The sequence below is a fragment of the Drosophila takahashii genome, chromosome X (genome assembly GCF_030179915.1).
Source record: "Drosophila takahashii strain IR98-3 E-12201 chromosome X, DtakHiC1v2, whole genome shotgun sequence".
NCBI lineage: Eukaryota > Metazoa > Arthropoda > Insecta > Diptera > Drosophilidae > Drosophila > Drosophila takahashii.
The window spans coordinates 10,462,213-10,484,179 of NC_091683.1; the positions used below are offsets into that span (position 1 = coordinate 10,462,213).

Below are 21,967 nucleotides of genomic sequence, written 5' to 3' on the forward strand. Positions count from 1 at the left end.
AATTTTACAACTAAGCAAAGGAAATATTTTAAGCTCTTACTAGTCTATGAAATAAAATGTTCACACTGCAATTTGCAGAGCCACAGAACCACTAACCATTTTCCAGCCGCATTGTGCACCCACTTACTTATTCATTCGGCTCAATTTGCGAATTTAACTGCCGCATTTTCTCGCCGCCTTTTCATTTGCCAAACATTTCTTTTTACGAGCGGCGGAAAACTTTGCCATGGCACTTTCTTCTTCAGCTCTCTCCCCTTGGAGACGGGGCAATTAGGCAAGTTTTTTAACCACTCCCCCACCCATCGTCCCATTTTTCCGGCCTAATCAACAGACCAGCGAGGAATAGGAATAAACGAATAAGGGAATAACAGCAGGACGGAAAGTAAATTATTTGGCAATTTCAAAGGTTGATGCTGACCTGATGACGGCCAATTAAAAGCCAAGAATTGCGTCAACTGAAAAGTGGGCCAAGTTTAATTGAAAATTATCAGGAACAGCAGACGTTTGGCTCGTAATAACAAAGGCGGGTATAAATTTTGGCCTAGAATGGCCGAGGTCAGAGTTCACCCACCCCGAAGACAAGTGTCGCCGCACAGATCGCACCATTAACTGCCCTAGGACAGCTACAGATACAGATGATTTCCTTAACAAACTTCACGGGGCACTCGAGGTACAAGTACTCCATTTTAAAGACATTACGGCCCAGTGCTCTGCGGCCTAAATACACGGAGAGAAATATGAGATAAAAAATAAAGTTAAATATTGGAAAAAGTAAAAAAAGTATGACAAGTATGAAAAGTATGAAAAATGACTATTTAAAAACATAAATTTTTTGTTAATATAAAGATATATAATAAGTTAAATTAAAAAGTACATTTTAAAAAATGTAACGTAAATTCTGTAATATTTTTAAATCTGTTTTATTTTAAAAGAAAAGAATCACGGGGCTTTAAAAACATTTACAAAGGTGTCTAAAAATATGCAATGCAAAATAGAATTTAAAATGGCATAATGTTGCCTACTTTTGGGCACACTTATAAGTGATTACGTTTGACAATTGGAGTTTGGAAAATGGATATTTAAATCGTTAGACATTTTTTCTCTGTGCAAACGAGTGTGTACCTTGAGTGCGAGCCGACACGTTTTCATTGTTTGATAAAATGAAATTTTATGGCACACAGCACCGGGACTCGGGACACAGGACACTCGCACACGGAGATAAAAAGCGAAAGCGAAAGGAAGAGGATGAAAATGGAGAGGGACAGGACCTCGACTGACCGAAAATTGAAACAGAGCGGCTATGAATTTCCAGCCAAGACAATGGCCTCAACGTGCTCGGCCTTTGGCTTCCCTCGTCCTTTTTGGTCCTGCTCCGAACAGTTTCGGGGCTAGTTTCATTCCCCAGACGGGACAAACAAACAAACAAAACCAAACTCAAACTCAAACCCAAACCAGCAGACTCGGGCGAATGTTCAAGATAATTGAATGAAAATTCATTCGTGTGCTTTTCGATTTGGGAGTACGAAGAAAACTTTTGCCCGGGCACCCAGCCTCTGGCTTTTTGTCAACAACCAAAAATTCGTTTTCTCCTCCTTGGTTTTACGTTTTTTTTTTTGTTTTTGGTTTTCGGTTGGTATTTTGTGTATTTCACATGTTTTTCTGTGCGGGGTTCGGGCAAAAGTATTTACATGTCGTTGTCATTTCCCAAAATGTTCCTTCGGCGGGGGAATGAGAATGGGAACTTTGCAGCTCAAATCGAATTAGAGCTTTGTTTGTTCCCCTGTTGTCTTATTTGTTTAATTTGTGTTAAAGCTGCCTTCATACCACCCAAAAAAAAAAAAGGAAAGGCAAAGCTTGTGGCTGCCCTTTGGCTCAACAAGTTGAACCCGTAAAGAATTTGCATAAAAATTCAAGGGGTTCTTCGGTTCGTCCCACATATTTATATCTGTATCAGTTTCCCTCTATGTGCCCTGCATATTTATTTTTATATATTTTTTTTTTGGGCATGCTCGCCTAGGCGGCGATTAGTTTGGTATTCCCCCGAAGCATTAAATCAGTATAATTCCGTGATTTGGCAAAGGGATTGCGCTTCTTTGTTTTTACCTTTTAGCTCTTTTTTTTTGCTTGCCGAAGGAATTCTCAATGTCAGCCGTGGCGGAGCAAAAGTAATTTACAATATCGATGCGACACGGCCGCAGCCTTGGATGGCTTCCATTTCCTTGGCATTTCCCCCGCTGCTGTTTTACCTTTTACCTTTTCCGCCCTTCCATTTCTGTATTATTTAACAGATGCTGCCAATGAGGCGGAGATGAAGGCGCCATCGACGTTCTCATTACTTAAAAGCGAGACGCGACGCCAAAAACGTTGATTGAATGCAGGGCGGGCCAACGCGGCGTATGCGCAATAATTTGCAACTGAAATTTTTCAGCCAGGTTGAGGTTGAGGAAATGCGGTTAAAAGTCAATAAAATCAAATAAGAAGGAGCATTTAATTCGATTCGGGGTCGAATTTCCACTGAAGTCATCGCAACGCAAGGCAAAATGATCGAATTAAGTCGAATTCAATTGCAGCAATTCCATTAAAAGCGTTTCGATATTGATTGTTTAATGCGCCAGGGAGGCCATTTAATATAAAATGCATAACGATACTGATGAGCTTAAGAATTTAAGGACCCGTTTGTTTTTTTGTTCTTTTTCGTGTGATTAAAACGAAAAATATTGTAGTCAAAGCCCGAGGACGATAATTACGACCATAAACCAAATGAAGAGTGTATTTTATGGGATACTTATGAGAGCAAACGATGAGAAATTATAATCGATAAAAACGGGCGAAATGCAAGTGTCTATAAAAATGAATTTAAAAAATGTTTGCCAATGGGTAATAATCATAATTACTCATTTCCATTAAAGACTGGATTATCGAAATAATCGATTAATGTCATAGAGATGTGCCAGGCTCGATAGACTCGGTCAAGAGTCGATCAAATTGATACAAATAAATTTAACAAATGTTTTTGACATTGGGTAATAATCATAATTATTCAATAATCGATTGATAACGTAGAGATGTGGCAGACTCGATAGACTCGGTCATAAATCGATTTCATTTCATCGATTATGGCTTCCATTACCAAATTGAATCGCCTGGCCCTCGGATCCCATTTGAAAAACTCAAGACGTGCATTTCGCTCACAAGCTGAATATTTATCGAATAATGAATAAGGCACACGCATCCACGCACAGATTCCATTAACCGTATTACGTAAAAGTTGCAAATAAAAAAGTACGGAATTTATCGAACTGCCAAAAAGGAGGGAGGGATATGGATATAGTATATGTATAGAGGGGATGCTGAAGGGATTCTTTGGCTGCTTTACTGGCAAATTTACGGTTGTGCTCAAATGACTGCGCCAGGTGGATTCAGGACTCAGGACTCGGTATTCAGTACTTTGGATTCTGTATGCGGGAAACTGGATTTTGGATTTTGGATCTTCCCAGCGGCTCAGTGGCCGCCGCCATTCATTGGCCAATAAAAAGTGAGGCATAAAAATATGAATTTTATGTCTGCGTATTTAAAAGGGACAGTAAGCAATGTGTGCCTGTGAATGAAAAGAATGAAAGTAAAGCTCAAAATAAAAGGAAAATACAAGAAGGGGAAGGAAAAAGCAACAAATGCGCTCAATGAAGCTGAAAAGCAAGAAAAGCGCTGGAAATCGGTGGGCCCACTCGAATTGGAAAATCAAATGGAAACACAAAAACCTCGAGCTCAAGCAGGTATATAAAATATATATATATTTGTCTGTGTTTCTGGCAGCTGCTGAACATGAAAATGAGTTTTCTCCTTCAACTGCTTTTTATGCCAGTCAAGCCAAATAAAAATAATAATAAAATCAGAGCAATAAGCAAGCAATGAAAGCGAAAGCGAGACCGAGCATCGATTTATACACAGATGAGCAATCATAAATATTAATGTTAAATACAGCAGAGCCCCAAGATGACAGGATTTCGGGGGAAAATCAAGTGAAAAGGGGGGGAAAACGGGAAAAGCCCTGCTACTTGACCATTGCCATTGCCCAATGGAATGGCAATCGAAACGAGCATTGATAACCGAAAGTTAAGTTGTGTTCTCCCCTCCCAAAGTTCCCACTCACTTTTTTTTTTGTTTTCGGCTTTATGCTAATGTCGCCGACTTTCCCTGACAGGCGCTGCCTCATAAAGCAGGCGGTGAGCATAAATCTTCGGCTCGAGGAAGGACCCCTATGAGCCGAGGCGAAAAAAAGGGATCTCCATTCCATCGGGCGACATCGAGGCGCGCTGCCTCTGATTTATTTCACAACGTGTGTACCACGCTGCGTATGCTTATTTCGTGGAGTTCCCTTGACTTTTTTCCCTCCTTCCTTTCTTTTTTTTTACAGCAGAGGGAAACTCTGCTCCTCCAGAGACAGCTATCAATGACAGCGGCTTGATTTTGCATTTAAAAGTGAATTATATATCCGCAGATTCTCCGACAGCCGCAAAAGAAACAAATATGCGGGGCACGGAGAACTGTGCAAATATCTTGCCACATAAGCGACAATTTATTTGCATATTTTCATGCCACCGACAGACCGAAGAGTGAGTTGTCCTGGCTGTTGTTTACATTAACCCGCCAGCGAAAGGGGCCAAAAATAGCGCACACACAACTAGGGGCAAATAGTTTTTTAGCTGGTCGAAAAGTGTGAGAACTTACAAGGCACCGTGGAATTTTAACATATTTTTCTTAAAACTATTTCTTAATTTTTTATATTTCTTTAAATATTTTATATTTATTTTTATGTTTCAATTTGTTATATTTTTTCTATATTTCTTTAAATTTATTTTAAATAAATGCAATTGATTAAATAATTGTATGCCTATTTTATTTGACAAACGGCTACTAGAATTTCTTTTTCTCCGTTTTTAAATACCTTTCAATAGCCATTGGAAAATCCATTGAAACCGTTTATGGGCGATATATGTATATGTGTCCACAATTTCGGGTCCACTTACAACATAAACTCATGTTGCGTTCTGTGTTGACCCATTTCAAATTGTTATCGCGTTAATATCTGGCATGTTCGAATGTCACATTGATCCCGTTATTCGGCGACACACACACACAGCGACTTTCGGTTTGTTTGTATTTTTACTCTCCCTTTGACTAATATCAACACCAAAGTTTCCTTTCCCGCGCTGTTTGTGTTTAATTATGTATATCTGTGTAGAGCACAAACACACACACAAGCACAACCCACACACACACAGACATGAGTTTACATGGGTGCCATGTGTTTTTGTACAAGGCGCTTACAATTCGCCTTCCCCACAATAGTTGTCCTTGTCTATATGTACATATTATATCTACCATGTCTGCTTAAGCCTGCTCAACATTTTCCAAATAATATGCTAACTTTTGTATTGTCACGTGCCCCTCTATGCGTGTGTGTGTGAGTGTGTTTGCTATTGTTTGTCTTGGCGCTGACTTCCGTTTCCGGCTGATAAACAAATGGCGCCAGAGAACGATTAAATATTTTGATTTCTAGTCCTAAGGTCCACCTACAAATAACAATAGCAACAAAAGCGGAACATGTGTCCTGAAAAAAAACTATAGATAGTCCAACTGAACAACTCAAGATTGATGTGATCTAAAGATTAAAAAAGGGGATTTTTTGGATATTCTTTTTTTTGTGAATTTTACTAAATAAATAAATCTATTCAAAATAAATTTATGAAATTACTTTAGTAACTAAATAGGAATAACAAGTAAATAAATCTATTAAAACCTCCCACATTTCCTTCGTATCTCATTAAACACCCAAGCAATTAATTGATAAACCCGCAAAAAGCCATTTATCAAATGCGTTTACTTAAAATGTCATGTTTGTTTCCAGTTTATCTGCGGTTTTTGATGAATTGTTTGATAAACTAGTGGGTTATTATTGCCCAAAAACCGAAATCCAGTGTGCTGTTTGCTCAATCGATTCGATAGATCCGCACAAATATCTCAATAGCTTTTCAAAAAGGACGTCTCGTCCTTTGTGGCCTTTCTTTGGCAGCCTATCAATGAGCCAATTTTCACACAATTGCAAGAATTGTGCGTGTGTATGTGTGTGTGTGTGTGTTTGGGGGAAACCACAACGAAGCACTTTTTGGCACGTTAATATGTTAGGGGCTCTCACACACACACACGCACGAGCCGTAATTAATGATTGAACGCACACCTACGCACAAGGGTCTCCCCCAAAAAGTATGCTACGTTTCTCGTTTCTTGTCTATACGCACAGAATGTGTTTCTCATTATTTTTACGTACTCCACAAATACACACATACCCTTATATATATGTATATATATGCCAAGTTTTAGAAAAAGCAACGCACGTGCGTATAAATTATGTTTTTTGGCTTCATTTTGTGGGCGAGCGGGGGGCGAGGTGCTGAGTGGTTGGTGGTTTAAGGGTGGGTGTGCCGCCCCCTGCTGACGCCAAGTATCGCATTAAAAATCAATTCCCGCAACTTTGCACGTACACAAGAAGAAAATTGTCGGCTCCAAAATTGAGTTCAAATGAGCTCATTAATAAAGCCAAAACAAATAAGTTCTTATTTCGTAAGAGATGGGAAAAATAGTTAGGCAAAAAGAGAAAATAAAGATGAAATGTCTTTATGAATCAAAGAATAAAATTAATTAAGATTTTTTTGGCAATTAATAAAAGTGGAAAATATACTTTTATATATTGAAAGAAGATAAAACATCAGTCTTGATATAGAAAAGTATTATTATCTAGCTGAAAATGTTTCTTAAAACTATGACAAAATACCCAATTACAAGGTTTCGCTACAGAGTTTTTCTTTTTATAGACAAATCATTTAATTTTATAATTTTATAATAAATATTAATTTTCTCTCTTCCATTTGCAGCAATCGGCAAGAAGATGGAATGACCAAAGTTCGCTCAGTTGGCCCCCCCAGAAAATGCTGCCACAGCCAGGGGCAGCAAATCAATCAGCAACATCAGCAGCATCTGCAGCATCTGGAACAGCGGCAACATTGGCAACAGCAGCAGCAGCAGCAGCTAGGAATGGCCAGCGACGTCGCGTGGCAGCAGCAACAGAAGGCTGCAACAGCAACAGCAACATTGGCAATAGCAACATCAACATCAACAGCAACATCAGCAGCAGCAACAGCAACAGCAACAGATTAAGTCAAATGCATTCCAACGAAGAGCCGCCCATGACGGTGATCGTCGATGGCGGCAGCAACGTTTCCGTTTCCGGTGCGAGTGGCCATCGGCGGGGTAGCCAGCGGTTGCGCAAGGCCAGTTCCTCCAGTGCCCAGGTGAAGTCATCTACGAGTCCGGCGGAGAGGTCATCGCATCATCGGCAGACATCGAATGCCTCGGGATCGGGAGGCGATGGTGGCAGCAGCAGGCGTCGCTACAAGGATCGCCAGGATCGCCAGGATCGGCAGGCGCCACGTCGGCGGACAGGACGTCGGCACAGTGGAGCCTCCTCGCTGAGCGACGCAGCGGCAGCAGCAGCAGGGGGAGATCGAGGAGGAGAACGAGCTAGAAGATCGAGGGGCGGAGCGGTCAGCTCCTCGACCGCCTCCAGTTGCAACGGGAGCTGCAGCTCCGACGACGATGGCTCCTCGCACACCTCCTCCTCCTCGTCGTCCAGCTCCTCCGGCGAACCGAATCTGCCGTATCCCGGCTTCCCCGAGATCTCCATGAAGGCCCTCACCCAGTACACGCGGCCACGCAACTGGTGCCTGATGCTCATCACCAATCCATATCCTTTGCACAAACACAAACGAAAAAAAAAAACAAAAAAGAGATGGGCGGATGCCCTAATTGCCATTGTCCTTCGCTGGCAATTTACCCCTGGGTGTCTGTATGTGTGTGTGAGTGTGTGTCTGCCTGAATGTCCTTGTCACACATTTCACAGGATGAGGATGTGCGTTGTGAGCCTATTGATTATTCTCTCCTTTTTTTTTTGGTGTCCTCTCGATTTTATCTTTACTTTTTGTTGTTTTTCCTTTGCCTTTTTTTTGAATGGTGTCTGAATGTCTCTGAAGGATGGAGAATATGCGAATTTTTAACAAGTTTACATTACGATCTGATCGTTTGGTATCCTCGATCGGTTTAAAGTGGCTAAAGGATTGGGAATTCGAATTAATACTTTCTGAATACCACATTTCCCTTCACTTTTTATTTTATTAGGGTTTATTTTATTAGGACGTTGCAGAATATTGGAAAATCGTATATTATAAATCCTATATTCTAGTTTTTTCCTTAATAGACTTTTTTTCGAGTCCTGGAAAGTATTCTCCGTGTTCGATGTATTTCCATTTTTTTTTTGCCCTGCCTGTTGCAAAATGTATGCCACAATGTCAGCAGTTGCAAAAGGTAATGCGTGTGTGTGTGCCAGTTCGCTGGGCATAAATAATAAATATCTGAATGGGCATCATCATTGAGAGACGGAACCAGTGGATACATGTATGTCCTGCCAGTCGTCCCAGTGGCCGGATCCTTCCGCTGCCGACTTGTTTTCATACTTGCCGCATCCCCATCCATTTTGCTGGGGGGATAATGTGCGCCAATCAGAGGGAAGTGGGATGTTGGATATGGGATGTGTTATAAGGCGGAGGAGGAAGATGACAACCCAGGCGATTCGATGTTGTTTATCTCCCGGTGCCACTGGCATTTCTTCTCCAGCTCCAGCCACTTCTTCAAGTGGCACATGTGCATGAAAAATCGCTTTGCATACTTCACATTTCACTTGGAGCGAAATTAAAATTGACTGACGTTGATATTTATTTATGCTGAGTAAATTATGATAATTGAGTTTGGGTTCTCCGTGGAGTGCTTTTATTTTTAGCCCAAAAAAGCCGCGTTGATGGCTGCGATTTAGCCACTTGATATGCCACATCTTTCAACAAAGCGCCCCCTTTTCTTGCGACGAAGGCAGCCACAAGTACGTAATCGCTCTCTCGATACTTGCCACTTAATTGTTGGCCATAAATTTTGATTTGCCCCATTGTTCGCGCTTTTCAAATGTCGTGGCTGCTTCAGCCCAAACCCTCTGTATTGTTTTCTATATCTTGCTGACATTTTATGGATTTTATTGTCAAAGTTTACGATGTGGCTGCCGCCTCCCCCAGCGCCAATTGTTGTGAGCTGAGCTGTGAGCCAAAGTGATTTTGTGGCTGAGTTGCGGTGCAACTTCGCCCAGCTTGCATTTCGATTCGATTTGCGAAGCAATCAAACTGCTTTGGCTAAACTAATTTAAGTTCAACTTCCACATCTATATCCACTTCCACTTCCGTTTCCTCTTCCGCTGGCGACGCTCGTCTCGCCCGTGTCTTTGGTGACCCAGACGTGCCTTCGGCTGCAGCTGAGGTCAGCGATGCCATTTGCCAAAAAGTTAAAGCCGCCGCAGCGTCGCCAGCTGGCCTTGCGTATCAATAACGGATGCCATACGCTCCTTTGCCCCAAACGAGGACATTCGGTGGAACAACCCCGAAGAGTGTAATCAAATGGCACGTAGAGAAAATTAATCACTTTACTTGGAAACTTATTTTCAAACTTAACTCACTTGTTAACAAAATAACCTAATTGTAGACGCATTTGGGATAGCATGGTAACTCTATCACATTTTGAACAGAAGGCAGCTGGCATGGTCACACTATTTTTAATACCAAGTGAAAATATTTTTCTCTGTAAAATGACATTGGCCTCCGGTCGTCTTTGCAACTTTTAAACCCAAATTAGCGATGCTACTTTTACCACTTTTACCACATCCCTCACATATATGAGACGATGCATTTTCGGGCAGCTAGCTACCAGCAAAGTTGTCTCCTTCATTTTACGGCGCTTTTAGCGTGAAATGTGCGCGGCACGTGCTACATATGCGGCACAAGAGGGGTCAGGAGGTTACCAGCTGGGCTGCATCCTTGTGCGGTCGCCATTAGGACCACACCACACCATACTGCTACCACACACGACCATTCGGACACGCAGGCTTCATTAGCATGGAGTGCGGGGCTGTTGGAGGCGCTCCTTGGATAATGTGAAACCGCTGCCACGCCCATAACTAATTATGACAGAGAGCTAAGAGTGTGGATCCCTTCTGGCCAATGCCCATTAGCCCCGCTGCTGACCGCTGACCGCCACTGAGTACGTGCATTGTATTCATTACACAAATGCTCCTCGCGCCTTTGATGGACGGACAACAGGTCGCCCTGTGTTCCTCTGTGGGAATTGTTAATTTCCGCCGCGGGCTAATGCTTCAAAAACGAGGCAATCAAATAATCGCAGCGTTGGCAATGTGACCCTTCTGTGTTTCCTGGCCTTAGTGTGACCATGCACGCGGGAATCTGGTCAAAATAAGCCACTTTTGTGGGGTATTCGCGATATATCCACTTGAAAGGGTTTCGTTTTACATATCCCTTCTACAGTTGAGTATTCGATTCCCTCAATGGCCCTCTGATGTCATAGAAGCAATTAAATTGATCGGCTTTCATTGAGGAAAACTGGTTCCTTGTCGAAGCCAATTTATCTCAAGTTTTTCACTTCCACTTTTTGGCATTTTCTTTTTTAAATGTTTGTTTTTCATGTTTGGTTTGCCTCATTCTCGTTATACGTTATTCGCCATTCAGCATTCTCCAGACCCCCAAACCCCCCCTTTTTGGCATGTTCAGTCATCTTATTCGGCTTTTGCTTTCGGGGCACTCGCTTTTGTTTGTGGCTCTTTTAATTTGTTGCGATTTCTGCACGCTTGCATGCGTCCCCAATCCCCAGTCCCTGTGCCACGCCCCCCAGCCGCTGGCCGACTTTACGCTCGACTTAATTTGTTTACTGTTGGTTTGGGGGCCATCGCTGTTGCCAAATCAAAATTAATGCGCGCATACCGGGGGTCCCGACCTTACCACCCATTTCACCGCCCACGCACACCTGACTAGGGATGAAAATATCGAAACGATTTATGGGTTTGTTTTGAAATGCTTATATGAAGGGTAAGCTATATAAAGTACAAGCATATCTATATTAAATTATTGGTAATTTAATAAAATATTTAAAGAACTTTAGGAAATATGTACATTTCACCAAACTAACTTTGAAATAATATCGTCAAGAGATCTTTACAATACCCATTTCTTATAAAACGATTTGGTTATTCAATAGAATATTTATAAGAATATTTGTACCTCTTCATGAATTCTTTTAAATCCCAATTTCTTATAGAACGGTTTAGTAATTCAATATCGTCATGAATTCTTTCAAACTACAACTATTTAGTAAATCAATAGAATTTTTAAAAATCTATGTTCATTTTTCCGGATATCTCATGAAAAAATGAGCTTAACTTGGAAATAATATTTTGATATCGTCATGAATTCTGTGACATCCCTGGCTCTTTTTCCTCCGAACTGAATGAAATGAATGCGCCAGGGTCGATGTTTTCTGCCTGCTACTGCTGTCGCATATTTGTGCTGCTGCAGTATTTATCCAGGCGGAGAGTGGGCGTGGCCCCGCCTCCGTCCGCCCCGCCCCGCCCCTTTTGGACGGCGGCCTTTTGTGCCGCCTGTTGGCCTGTTCACATTTGTTTTTATGACACGGCCCCGCGGATCCAACTGAATCTGAATCGGAATCCAAAACCAAAACGAAAACCGACCATCTGACCCTCGGCCTGCATATGCTCCAATCTCCTTTCGCCTCCTAATGAATTGCCCTTTTTGTGGCAGCTTTTCCACCCAGGGATATTTTGTTGGGTTGTGTGTTTCATTTTTCCTTTTTTTTTTTGGCCACGTTTTATCTTTAATTGTGCGTTAATAGCGTAAACATTTTTGCCATTTTGCGCGTGTGTTCTCGATCCTTAATTGCTCCGTCGAAAGAATGAGTCCTTGGCGCTCATTTGGCCATGCATTAAGCCGGCTCGAAATTCCCCCTTCGCCAACTTACCAACTTGGCCTTGTGCGAGTGTTTGTGTTCCTCAGTTTCAGTTCCAGTTTTTCCTTTCCTTTTTTTCTCTTTCTTTTTTTTTTGCTGTTTCTGTTTCTCCGCCTGAGGCCCAAAAACCAAAGTGCAGCTGCGAGGCTTTTAGGCGACAAGTGGCAAAAAGGACGCTGGTTTCACGGGTTTGGTTATAGGGGGGAAAAATAAAAATCAGTTAGTAGTTTTTGAGGAATTTTTACATTCAGCAGAGTGCGCATGTGATTTCTAGACATTTGTACTCAAAAGTTATGGCTTTAGGTCTTTAATCAAATTAAAAATACCTTTTCTTAGGTCTTTGTTTTCCCTCAAATTTAACCAGAAACTTTAAGAACTCTTCTTGATTGGCCCACACTGCGTATGAGTGATAAACCTTAAGCACACAGAGCAAACATGTATAAAACTAGCATTTTACAATGTTGCATTCAGCTGAGGTCCTGCATGTCCTTGCTGCTCTTGCTTGGCCAAACGCATTTAGATCGAGTGTTATGAGCTGCCTGCCAACTGTCATCAATTTGCTGCATTTGTTTGGCTGAAGAGCAGGGAGCACGGAGCACTGAGAACCAAGAACCAAGAAGCGGGAATCCACAAGCCATGGGGCCACCAGAAACAGCCCGAAACCCCAGAAACCAAAACCGAGAGCATACCAAACGAGACCGACAAACGACAACCGCAGGAGGTGAGCGGGGGCGGCAGGCGGTGGGCGGTGAATGTGGGTGGTTGGCAGCCAAGTTGACAAGCACTTGAGTGCGCATTAGAGGCAACTGCAAGTTGTTATCCACCACCCTTGCCGCCTCTTTCGCTCGACTTGTTTCGCCTTCAATCAGCGCAGAAATGTAGGCAACGACTATGCTATACCATATACCATATAGCATATCCCACCCCCTTGGCCTCGTCCTTGTTCGCCTTTTCGTCTTTGGTTTTGCCCCTTAACTTAGCTATGGACTCGACTCCATTTCGGTGACCTCCACGTGGTTCGAGCGCGTCTCCATCCTGGTCATCCTGCTCAACTGCATCACCCTCGGAATGTATCAGCCCTGCGTGGACGACGCCTGTGTGACGAACCGGTGCAAGATCCTTCAGGTGAGTCATGCGTATTTTACCAAACACCCAAATCCCAATTTTTCAAAAAAATATTTCGTTTTTTGACCGAAACAATGGAAGTATTGATTCAAATATGGATTGTCATACCTTTCTGAACTCGTTATTAAATTTCCTAACGATTGGCATTTAAACCTTGACATTTTATATATTTTTAATTTTTCGCAAAAAATCATGATGTACCCCCTTACAAAAAAATTGAAAATTTGAAAAAATTTTATTTTCTCAAAATCACAAGGAAAGTATTATAAATTTATTTATTATTTTGCTATCTGTTCAAAACAGTATGTATTTTTGGTGTAGGACCATTTTTGGCCAAGTTACAGCAAAAAAACCAAAAGAAAAAATTTCAATTTTTGTCAAAAACTGAAATCCCGAATTTCCAAAAAAAAAAACAAAACCGGTTTTTTCCCTAAAACAAAGCAAATACTGATTCAAAGTATGGATTGTCATACCTTTCTGAACTCGTTATTAAATTTCCTAACGATTGGCATTTAAACCTTGACATTTTATTTATTTTTAATTTTTCGCAAAAAATCTTGGGGTACCCCCTTATAAAAAAATTAAAAATTGGCGAAAATTTTATTTTTCCAAAATCACACGGAAAGTTTTATGGATTTATTGCAAATTTTGTTATCTGTTCAAAACAGTATGTCTTTTTGGTGTAGGAACATTTTTGGCCAAGTTACAACGAAAAATCCAAAAGAAAAAACTCATATTTTTGTCAAAGACCAAAATCTTAAATTTTCAAAAAAAAAACAGGTTTTTCGCTTTTTTGTTTTTGTTTCGTTTTTTGACCGATACATTAGAAATATTTATCCAAATATGAATTGTCATACACTAGGATTTAAATACTAAGAAAAAAACTGTGCAGTTCTTAAACCAACCCAAAGGCATGTTTCTTGCATTACCTAGACCCATTCGAGGTTTATAATATCAGATATTTTCCAGAAAACGGCACTTAAGGCCATTCGGCTTCAACGCATTACAGTTATCTGTGGAACATTTATAATTGACATAATTATGGATCCATCCCGGGGGCTTAAGGTTAATTTGATAGAAAAAATGATGTGAAAAGTGTGGACAGGAGTGGCATTGCTGGGTCTCCCTTCTTCGCTGGATATCCCGGCTCCCCAGGTGGGCCTGTCAGCATCGGTGTCACATTAAATGCCATTTATTTAAGCAATTTTTTGGCTCACTTCCTGGCTGCCACACTGATGACACCCAACGAGGCACTTCGGCTCATTAGGCGCCACCACCGCAGACTGTTTTTTTTTTCTTGTATTTTTGCGGTCTTGGGAAGTGGAGTGTTCAGTGGGGCAATTACAGGGCATAGAGAAAATGCCGGGCTCAACGTGCGAAAATGTTTGTAAATGATATGTAAGTCGGGCTACATTTTCGGCCGCAGCCAAGTGTAAAGTAACACGACAGCCGGGGCCAGGACCCCTGGAAAGAGAAAAAGGAAGCGGGGGACCAAGACCAAGATTCTGGCAAGGACAAGCAGGAGTTTCGATGGTGGTGGATGTGGATGAGGAAGCAGGACGGACAAGACAAGACAAGAGAAGGCATCGCCAAATTGGCACACAGCACAAAGTCAAAATGACAACGACAGCCGCAGTCGCAGTCAGTGACATAAGTGGGCGTTACCAGCGCCCCTGTTTCAGCCCCCAACATCCCGACCATATATACACATATCCCCCCCAAAGAACCCAAATTACTTGACACAAGACGTTGCACGGGGCACAAGAAAAAGATGACGACGACGTGGATGACGATGATGATGATGATGACGATGTCGCCAAGGCAAACTCATTTCGATGTGCATGTGTGTGCGACGCCTGATGTGTGTCCTCGCCATAAAGAGGGTTTGCTAATTTTAATTTGATCAACTGTCGTTAGTTCGTTAGGTTTAGGGCATTAATCGAATGGGATTTGGGGTGCAGGAACCACAGGTAAAAAGATAGGTAACGTCAGCACGAATAGAATTTCAAAAAAGACTCTACCCCTGAGAAACCACTTCGTTTTTCTGACTACCCCACTCGAGGACATTTTCAAAAAGACTCTACCCCTAAGATACCACTGGGTTTTTTCCGGTTACCCCACTCACCTATTAACCCCAAAATGTCATCCTTTTCAGATCTTCGACGACATAATCTTCGCCTTCTTTGCCCTGGAGATGACTATCAAGATGGTGGCCATGGGCATGTGCGGCAAGAACACCTACCTGGCGGACTCGTGGAATCGCCTGGACTTCTTCATCGTCCTCGCGGGCCTCCTGGAGTACGTGATGCATGTGGAGAACCTGAATCTGACTGCCATCCGGACGATTCGTGTGCTGCGTCCCCTGCGAGCCATCAATCGAATACCCAGTAAGTAGAAACTTCGGTTTAACTATGGTAGTGCCAGCTAGTAACTCCATCCCTTAGGCATGCGAATTCTGGTGATGCTCCTGCTGGACACCCTGCCCATGCTGGGCAACGTCCTGCTGCTCTGCTTCTTCGTGTTCTTCATCTTCGGGATCATCGGTGTCCAGCTGTGGGAGGGAATTCTGCGGCAACGCTGCAGTCTGATGCAAACCGAAGGCATGGTCTATCCCCTCACGTAAGTAGAAAGTCAAAGAAAGTAGCCGGTTCTCGAAAAAAAAGAAAAAAATAAAGAAAGAAAGAACAAAGTATGACCAGGTGGTATGGGAACTATAGGCCTCTGTCTGCCGGCGCCTCCGGGTCTCATACATAATCGTACATACCATACATATATTCCTGGGCATACGCATATGTATGCTGTACATATATCTAAATATATATATACTCGTATCGTAATTGATTTTGTTTATTTCTCGGCTTTGAGTGTTTTGGTTTTGTGTTTTTTTTTTTGTGATTTTCTGATTTTCTCGGTTTCCTTTCTTTCCGCGTCATCCAAATCGAGCCCAGACTTTGAGCCGAGTCTTCCACCAACTAAACTGCCTTGGCTGCTGCTTTCTCAATCCTCCCGCTTTTGGCTTTTTTGGTTCCATGGCTTAGCTTTTGGTTTTTTGTTTAGCCTTAGCCTTAGTGACAAGACACAGGCGCATATGTACATACACAGCTCATCCCTCGCACCACACAAACAACGCCATAAACGTCCTCATCTAAAAAAGCAGTTGGTGCATCAGTGTCCCAGCAATTTGCATACGAAATCCCAGGGACCGTCTATTTGATGAAGTCCGTTGGTCCTTCGCATCCTTCAGATGCCAAAAAACGAAAAAGGGCGAAAAATAGCCTTCTTGTGGTCGTGACAGCTGAAAGGAGACCGCACACAGTGGGGTTCAGCTGTGAAATACCTGCCAGATTTTCCTGTAATTAAAGAAAAGCGAAGGGTGAACTATTAACATGATATTGGGGGGCAGAAAGACCTCACCCACCGCCTTCTACTATCCAAAAAGTTTTCTTTGTGTTCTGACTTCAAGCCATATACTCCCTATTACTCACTTACTTATAACAGATAGGCCTGAATTTAATTTAAAGTCATTTTTTCGGTGCTTTGGTGCCACTGTGCTCGCCTCGTTGGCAGCTGACAAAAGATTTTAAACTTGGCAAAAACAATCATTTATCATTGGCATTGTGTTTGCGTCTGTGTTTGTGCCACCGCGGCTTTATAACGTCACACGCAGAACAAAAAGGACACGCGTGCTCTCTCACCCTCACTCACACTCACACATACAGACACGCAGACATGAAGGACTCACCCACACATAGACAGCGCAGACCTTTAAAGTAGGCAACGGAATTTTTGGGTCGCTGCGCGCTCCGCTCAAGAAACTTCCCTTTTTTTCGGTGGCTTTGTTTTCCTCGGTTTCCCTGTTTATTGTTTGTTGTTTGCCTTTGCATGCCCAGCTGTACAAACAATTTGTTTTTACACACGTACGTTCATATATAAACTGTTCGCAAAATGAATTTATTTTTGCGACTGACTTTTGCTTTTGCATAATTATACCACATAATTATGTGCAACTGGCAGCATTTAAATATTTTTGATTTGGTCTGGCAAGTGAAAAATCTGGGAAAATAAATTCGAAAGTGAGGCAGACTTTTTGATGAAAGCTTTTTTATTCTGCAGCTCCTTTTTGAGTTGAAGTTATTTTAGTTTGGTTTTCTTTTTTTTTTAACCAACTTAACTCGCACAGGCAGGTCAATTCCAATTGTACCATACAATCAACGTTTCTGTGATTTTGTGAGCCCTTGAAATCATGCTGTATATACATCCACACCCACACAACACACACCCACACCCTCACACTCACACTCGCAACCACAGACAAGCCTGTGAGAATGGCAAACAGAGTATAGATATATATATGCATATATGTTCTTTTCCAGTTTTTCGTTTCTTCGATTTGTATTTAGTTTTTAGAGACAAAAAAAAAATATAAAAAAAAATGAAACCAAAACAGAACAAGAGAACAAATTTTATATCCAAATTGGCAGCCAAGCAAATCCAAAATCCAAATTCCAAAATCTGACATCCACCTATCTCTTTATGTTTTCGAGTTTTACGTTTTTTTCTTCTCCTTAGAAGCAAACAAAACAAAAATAAATTTCCAATACCAACAAAAGCAGATGATATGAAACAAAAACAAAAATCATACCGGGAACAAATTTTTTGTTTACAGGATACCTGAAGTGTACAGAGTTCGAGTCCGTGTTAACTCGTAAGATAAAATGATTTATTTCCCCCCTAACTTAACCCACACACCGACACACTCCCACACGAACACACCAAAAGAACACACACACTATTACACCAACAGAAGACCTCCCCCGCCCTCCACCGCCAAGTGGACACAAAAAACAGATTCTAATAGCCGTCTACTAGCTAGTCAACAACTAGATTCTGTCTATAAATACTGATATCAATGTAACTCTCCACCTTCCTCTAACTTTCTCTGTCTTCGCGCTACCGCTAGCCTGCTAAGTCCTTAGTCCTTAGTCCCTATTTCTTAATCCTTTCTTTCCCAAATCCATTGCCTTTCTGATTAGTGGCCCTCTCTCTTTAGCTAACGCTCGGTATCTAAATGTGTTCTATCCTTAATTGTTTACAGTGCGATGACCACTCGATCCAGTTTCTTTCGGTGGTGGCACAGAAATCTCTTTAAAATCTGCCTAAAAGTATGCTACAAAATATTTTGTGAGTTAATAAATTCCGAAGGACCAATGCTTAAACTCTTCTAGTTTCCAGAGATTTCTGTGGCACTCCCGTATACTTTCTTGACAAATATTATTCAGAAAAAAGTAAAACGCAGTGGTCATGGCACTTAAAATGGGCAGACAATGGAATAAATACTACAAAGTCCAAATGCCCTATTTCCCTCTCTATCACACACACACACAGTGCTCTATTTAGCCATCACCTTCCCACACACACGTTCGATAGTCGCCACACAACCTATTAGTAGATGTGCATATCTATATACTCGAATTAGTAATTATACTTGGCCATACGATAATAAGAAATACGTTTTGTTTTAGCTCTAACGTCTAACCAGCTAACTGTCTCTCTGTCTCTTTCTCTTTGTCTAAGTAATATTTGAAGATATATGAATATATATACATATATATACTATATACGAAATACCAAGCTATACTAAATATCAGTTCAACTAAACTTAACTAAACTAAACTAGACAACCACTCAGCATCCTTTTCTTTCTCCCCCGTCCACCCGACAAACACTCTATATACTCACTCTATTGCCCTGCCTACACAACTGTACCAAAAGCAAAAGCCCCTAGTTAACCCGTCTGAGGCCACATTTTATTTGCCACCTAGTTTAACCCCTACTCTCGTTTGCTGTACAAGTATATTTTTAGCCTAGACTTGATGTACGTTTCTTTTTTGTGTCTAGAGTTGTTGATGTGGCACCACTTGAACCTGATCTCAACTGCTAACTAAACCACACACAGACCTATATATGTGTTAAAATATGTATATATATAGAATCGGGGTCAGAAAGTGTCGCCCCCTTTCGGCCGCTCAAACGTTTTGTTTGTGTTGCATTTGCCAAATTTTTGGTTTCGTTTTGCAATTTTCTGCCTTTGTTTTCATCATTGTTTGAGGCTCTACACACAAATATGTATATGACATGTTTAGGGGAAGCCCCTGGAAAAAGGAGGCAACAAAAGCGAACAAACAAGCGAAATAACAAGCATACCAATTAGCAACAACACACGTTATATGTACATGTACAAGCCAGAAACATGTACCGCTTCCCCTTTAATTCACTTCGAATTCCCAGCCAAAGGAATATACGATCCTATTTAATTTCGGTTCGTTGGGTGCGGGTGGTCTTAAATATCCAATATAAATACTAAATAAATACTTAAATAAATATTATTGCAATACTAGGTATCTGATAGTCGGCATTCTCTATATTTCTCTAGTATTTTTTAATTATCGTTTGTTTGTTCACCAAGTTAAACAACATTTTGGGGTCCGCAAACACACACTTAAGATGGAATAGGATATTAAGGATAAAACAAGGCTTATATAAATACTAGTGATGGGTATCTGATAGTCGGCATTCTCTATATTTCTCTAGTATTTTTTTAATTCTCGTTTGTTTGTTCACCAAGTTAAACAACATTTTGGGGTCCGCAAACACACACTCCAAAAGAACACAAACACACACACAGTTCACAGTTCAGTGCAGTGCAATATTTAGTAAAGTAGAGCGGAACACACACTCACACAGCAGCACACTCCCCGCACCTACACACACGCACACACGTGTGCGCCTATGTATGTGTATCTCTTGTAAGCTGAACTCTTTTTACAGGAAAAATCATCAGTTTCTATTGCAAAGGTATTTAAAGCTGCCCCTGCTTCATTCGACCCCTCTCGCTCTCTCCTATTCACAAACGCACACAAATACACATACATATATACTTGAACAACTCCATAAAGTTTTGCATACGTTGGAGCGTGCGAATTGTTGCGAAATGGGGGGTAAAAAAATAAAAGAAGAGAGAAAGCGAGCTGGGAATATTTCAAAATTCACTTGCGATGCCGCTCGTCGCTCGCCCCTCGTCCCCAAATGTCATTGCCGTGCTTGCACGTGCATATTAAACACATTTTATTGTCACACGCACACGACAACACTCTGCAACACACTGACACTCACACTCACACACACACACACGCTCTACGGTTGACACTTGGTTGAGGCAGACATTTTTTGAAGTCGCGAGTTTCCGGCGCGTCGGCCATTTTGTGGCAACATTGCGCGTTTAATTTAAATTGCATTGGCGTTTTCATTTCCTTTTTTACGAGTGTGTAGTCCTCTTCCTTTTTGCTTTTCCCCTCCCCTCTTTCTTCCCCGCTTTGCTTTTGTGCTTCTTGCTTTTCAGTTGGCGCTTTGTGGCTCGCTTATGTCTCACTCGCACACTCACTTCCGGTACAGTTGTGTCCTTCTGTACTTATGCTCAGTGTGACCAGCTTATACTATGACTCACTGCTTCTCGCTATCTTGCTTAACTGGCTAGCTAGATCTCTCTGTGTATGGGACTCTACAACTCGCTTCTCGCTCTTTTAAAACGCTACTCGCTCTTTCAACTCGCTTTAGCTAATCGCTCCTGTTACTCGCTATCGCTATCGCCGTCTTTCTCGCTCTCACGCTCACATTCTATCTATCTGTCTCTCTTGCATTGGTCAACCGTGTCTCACTCTGTTAAGTTCTATTTAGCTCTTTTTTTTCGCCTCACGTATACTCGAATTGGCATTGTCTATCTCACTCTAATTAGTTGAATGTTCTCGCGGATCAACCACGAAACTCGGCACCACCCAAAATTGACTTATCGAAATTATTTACTTGCTTTATTTCGACATATCTCTCTACGTAAATCTCGATGTAAATGTTTACGATACGCATTGAACATACAGATTACTTATATGGAACTACGATTACGGATTACGATTATTAATTGTTCTCTTTGTGCTCTCTCTTTATCTCTCACTCTCACTTCTTCCTTCTCTCTCTCTCTCTCTCTCTCTATATATATATGTCTCGATCTCTCTCTTTTTCTCTCTCTCTCTGGTGTGAACTTCTCTTTCGTACACTTTGTTTCTTTGTGTGCTGGATGTTCTTCCGATCTAAACTGACAATCGCATCCCATGACTCTCCTAATTCTCTGTACACATCGCACCCCTAGCCTGTCGCAGTACTACGAGTTCTCCAAGGATCAGGACTACATCTGCTCCACGCCCAACGATTCGGGGATGCATCTCTGTGGCAACTTTCCGCCCTATCGCGTCGGTTCGCTGGTCTGTAATGGTAAGTTTTTATCCCTATCCTCATCCCCTTTTCCAGTCAACGTCAATTACATTAACTTTAAAGCTAAATGAAGTGCAAATTGCGCTGTAATCAAATTTGATGGCATTTTTAATTGCCCTCTCGCTGTCGCTTAATGACAGCCAGAGCCACCGAAGCAATCACAATTACAAACAATACACTTTCCGTCCCATTCCGCAATCCGCAGAGGAGGCGAAGCTGTTCGACTTCAACGAGCCGACGAACACGTCCTGCGTCAATTGGAACCAGTACTATACCACCTGCAAGCAGAGCGGCGAGAATCCCTTTCAGGGCACGATTTCGTTCGACAACATCGGCATGGCCTGGGTGGCCATATTCCTGGTGAGTAGCGTCGATGCACTGGAAAATTAGAATTAGAAGATTAAACGAGCTATTAGAAAACGGGAAACTAAAAAGAAATCATAAACTTTGGCATCATCTCTTGTTTAAATCTCAGAATAATTAGGTTACAATTCTAACAGAGGCAAAGTATTTAATTTTTTTTCTTTGTGTAGCCAATTAGTGTTCAACTTTGTTCAAC

General features: G+C 41.7%; 1 protein-coding gene across 2 annotated transcripts in view; it reads left to right on the forward strand.

The window, feature by feature from the left end:
* Ca-alpha1T (Ca[2+]-channel protein alpha[[1]] subunit T) overlaps positions 1-21,967 on the forward strand; it is an 87,135-nt gene that overhangs the window by 36,075 nt on the left and 29,093 nt on the right. Inside the window, exons 4-10 of one of the 2 annotated variants that reach the window (XM_070219195.1) lie at positions 6,933-7,801; positions 12,975-13,086; positions 15,242-15,473; positions 15,531-15,705; positions 17,753-17,791; positions 21,287-21,408; positions 21,614-21,768. In XM_070219195.1, the coding sequence (XP_070075296.1) occupies positions 6,987-7,801; positions 12,975-13,086; positions 15,242-15,473; positions 15,531-15,705; positions 17,753-17,791; positions 21,287-21,408; positions 21,614-21,768 (1,650 nt within the window). In that variant the 5' untranslated portion in view covers positions 6,933-6,986. Of the gene's footprint in view, positions 1-6,932; positions 7,802-12,745; positions 13,087-15,241; positions 15,474-15,530; positions 15,706-17,752; positions 17,792-21,286; positions 21,409-21,613; positions 21,769-21,967 lie in introns of those variants that run through there. The other variant, XM_070219193.1, reaches the window with a different exon arrangement.